The sequence below is a fragment of the Lathyrus oleraceus genome, chromosome 6 (assembly GCF_024323335.1).
Source record: "Lathyrus oleraceus cultivar Zhongwan6 chromosome 6, CAAS_Psat_ZW6_1.0, whole genome shotgun sequence".
Taxonomy (NCBI): Eukaryota; Viridiplantae; Streptophyta; class Magnoliopsida; order Fabales; family Fabaceae; genus Lathyrus; species Lathyrus oleraceus.
The window spans coordinates 261,342,082-261,345,824 of NC_066584.1; the positions used below are offsets into that span (position 1 = coordinate 261,342,082).

General features: G+C 32.4%; 1 protein-coding gene across 1 annotated transcript; it reads right to left on the reverse strand.

Moving 5' to 3' along the window:
- Positions 1-346: 346 nt before the first annotated feature.
- On the reverse strand, positions 347-1,048 carry LOC127095050 (uncharacterized). Its single transcript, XM_051033795.1, has one exon. The coding sequence runs from the start codon at positions 1,046-1,048 to the stop codon at positions 347-349; it is 702 nt and encodes a 233-aa protein (XP_050889752.1).
- Between the last annotated feature and the right edge of the window lie 2,695 nt (positions 1,049-3,743).

The window sequence follows — 3,743 nt, forward strand, 5'->3', positions numbered from 1 at the left end:
CTAACCAAAGGAAACTCGCCACTCCTATTACAAAAAAATCTTAACAAAAGCGACAAAAGAAAAAGGTAAATGATATTAGAATTGAAGTTGTAGCCTCCAATTGAAATTGTAGACTCCAACTGCGATGCATCATCAATTTCACACATTCAACCTCCAAAAGTAGCCTTCTCACAAATATATTTATGAAATTTACAATGTAGTTATTTGAAACAATCAAAGAATAGATGGATTAATACTTTAAAAAAATATAAGCAATATTAATATTCTTAAGATAGCAACAAATCAAAGTGTTGTATCTAAATGGTTTGAACTAACTAGCTAGTTAATTGGTGTTGAGTTATTATGACTAAGCCTCACAATTGGTAAGAATGTTAAGCAGCAAAACTCTTGTATGAATCAAACGTCTAAACATGCATTCCAACTCAACCTCAAGATCTTCAATTGCTATCTGCACCCCTGCTAACCTTTTCTTTGCACTTTGAAGCATCATAGTATCAAATATATCATCATCACTATTTTGCAAACTCCCCCTTACAAACTTTGATGCAAAAGACCTTTTACCACTATGTTTAGATTTCAACCATGGTGTTGAAATCAATGACAACAAAGATTCCACAATGGAAATACTTGTCATCCTTACTTCTCTTAAAACATCAACAACTAATGTTAGTTTTTGTTCCTTCATTGGGGGGTGCAAAGTCAGTGTTTTACTTTTCACACCCTTCAACCACTTCAAACACTTCAAAGTCTCTTTCTTTAATTTTTTTCTATAACAATTATGAGAAGTGATTTTCTCCTCAATTCCCTCCTCACCAATGCTTGCTCTACGCAAAGTAAATTGAAGTTCTTGAAGATGTTCTTTTACAAACAAAAGAACATCTTTCGACATACCACACACTTCTAATATCCTTAACGACGACTCAGAAACATAGTTAACCCATTTTTCTTCTCTTTGGTTGACAAGTTCTTGTTGTACAATTGGTGAATGAAGAAGATCATTTGCCGAATTTTGCATGTCTTTAAGTGCATCAAAATCAAGTGGCCCCATTTTAAATTTGAAGAAGATATTCGCACTTTGTTAGAAAATATTAGAGAGCTAGAATATGTTGGTGATAATTATGGTATTAGCTTGAAGGGTGGTTACATAGGTTTATATAGTGATAAATACTAATTAAAAATTGTTTATACTAAGTAGATCTAAGATTTAGATTAGGAAGCAAAAATGAAGTATCGTTTTATGGTACGGAATTGGGATAATTGTAACAGCTATAAGGTACAAAATTTGTCTAAAGGAAGGTTCCTTTTGGATATGTTAGTGGTTATAGGATATTGTTGTTGAATATGAGAACAATATAATTAACAATATGCATGCATGCACGAGTGCATGACAACCTGTGATATAGTTAATTGGAAAAGTGACAACATGTTGTTCAAAACAAAAGGAATAGAAAATAATAACAAATTGTTTAAGGAATGTTAAAATATAAGATGTTATATTATTAATATTAATTAAGAGATTATGGTGTATATAATATAAGAATGGATGAGTGACAAAGTGTTTTTGTTTAGTAAGTGCACGACATATGATCTGGATTCTATATCATCCACCGTTGCATTCGATTCTTCCTAGAAATTTCCCTTGCTTTTAGAAAGGACAAAAGTTGTCGATTTCATATTGACCTTATAGCTCATGCAAATCTGAAAAACAAATTTGGTTATTTGAAATGTGTAGGTCAATTATATTTTGATGATTTAATATCACATAGGTACACAACTTCATTAGTAGAAAAAAAAACTAAAGATGTCTAGAGGTTAAATGATAGTTATGAAATGTATATAAATGTTTACATTGAAACTCTAGATTAAAAAATTTGAAGAAAAAAAAAAGTTACGAGTGTCTTCAAACTTTAATGTCAGTTAGGCGGACGATATAGTCAACCTATAAAACCCAATAAATATGTATAACATTGGCTAGACAGACAGTAAAATCAACAATTATGCTTAGTGTTGCTCTTACCAACTCTAAGATCAACAATTTAAAGTAGCCTCAGATTAGACGACGCTATAGTCAATCTATAAAAGTCAATAAATTAGTCTAGCATTGACTAAGCCGTATCTAAATTCAACAAAGAAAAATCAGCAATTTAAAGTAACCTGGATTGAACCGACACTACAGACAACATATAAAAGTCAATAAATTAATGTAGCATCCACTAAGCCGACTCTAAATACAACAACAACAACAAAAAAAAGTCAACAATGATGCCTAGCGTCTGCATGTCGGACTCTATAGTAAATCAAAGAAAGTCAATGAAACCTTTTAGCATCGGTCTAGCCGACTCTAATGTCAATCGAAAAAACTCCATTTGGGAGCATATTAATTACACGCAACAATGACAATCCCATAATAACAGTCCACTTGAACACTCAAAATTCATAAAAGGTTATAACTTCAATAATTGATACATCTAGGTAGTGAGTGGTTAAGTATATCACTTTAATAAGTAATTGTTCATGTCAATATCCTACAAATTAATACACACTGATGCTTCATGATGATGATCTAAACAAGGCACATTGCTTTCTTGCATGAGGTGGAACCAGCTTCACCCGCATCTCAGCCAGAACTCCCTTGAGATTATGGTGTACCAAACTAGTATAGATCATATAGAAAGTTCACTTGGCTTAACTTGGATGGTAGTGTGATGTCTGGGTTGTATAGATTTCTTCTTTCTGAAGGAATTATAAGCAGGTGGAAGATCGGTGATAAGGTACTTTTAGATTATTGCCCTATTTGGATCAAAGGTAACGAAATAAATTAGGGTCCAAAACCTTTCAAAATTTTCAATTCTTGACTGGATAATCAAGAGTTCTTTCCTTTTGTGGAGAAAATTTTGAATTCTACAGAGATCTACTGCAAAGCCTTATTCGTTTTGAATGAGAAATTTAATATTTTGAATAACAAGTTGAAGGAGTGGAATAAGAAATTTTTTGGTGTTTTATATCTTAAGGTTTCAGAAGCTATTCATTTCTTCAATGATTTAGACCACTTGGTTGCTCAAGATTTAGGGGATATGGATGCTAGTAATGTGGTAAACCAGAGATGTAAGGCTTCTAATAAGGTGTGGGAATCAATGCACTTCAAGGAGAGTATTCTTAGGCAAAAAACAAGGCACAAATGGATTAAAGAAGGCTGTAATTCAAAAATTTCCATTTATTCAATGAAGGCTTGGTTTTGCATAAAAAGTTTAGTGGGTCTTGACATGGTTAATGGAAGGATCTCTATAGTAAAGGAGGTTAAATTGAAGTCTTTAAGCATTTAAAAGTAGATTCAAGGAACCTTGTCAAAAAAGACCAATGGTGTTAATTTTAAGCGGATTAGTGTTAAGGAGAGTAGTGGGCTTGAAGTTCCATTCGGGCTTGAAGAAATAAAAGAAGTAATTATAATGGTGAGGGGGCAAGAGTCCTGATTCAGATGGTTTCAATTTTTCTTTTTTCAAAATTTGTTCAGAGATCCTTGAAAGATATTTTGAGATTTGTTAATGAATTCTATTGGAATGCCAAGATTCCATAAGCAATCATTGCTTCCTTTCTTACTTCGATTTCTAAGAAAGACAATCCTCAATATTTAGAAAAGTTTAGACTTATTTTCTTGATCGGTAGTTTGTATAGAATCCCTGCTAAGCTTCTAGCCAATAGAATGAACAAGGTGATGAATGGGTTGATTTCTAAATCTCAATTGT

Bases quoted from the DNA above. Each gene is read 5' to 3' on its own strand.
- LOC127095050 (XM_051033795.1), bottom strand. From the start codon at position 1,048: ATGGGGCCACTTGATTTTGATGCACTTAAAGACATGCAAAATTCGGCA.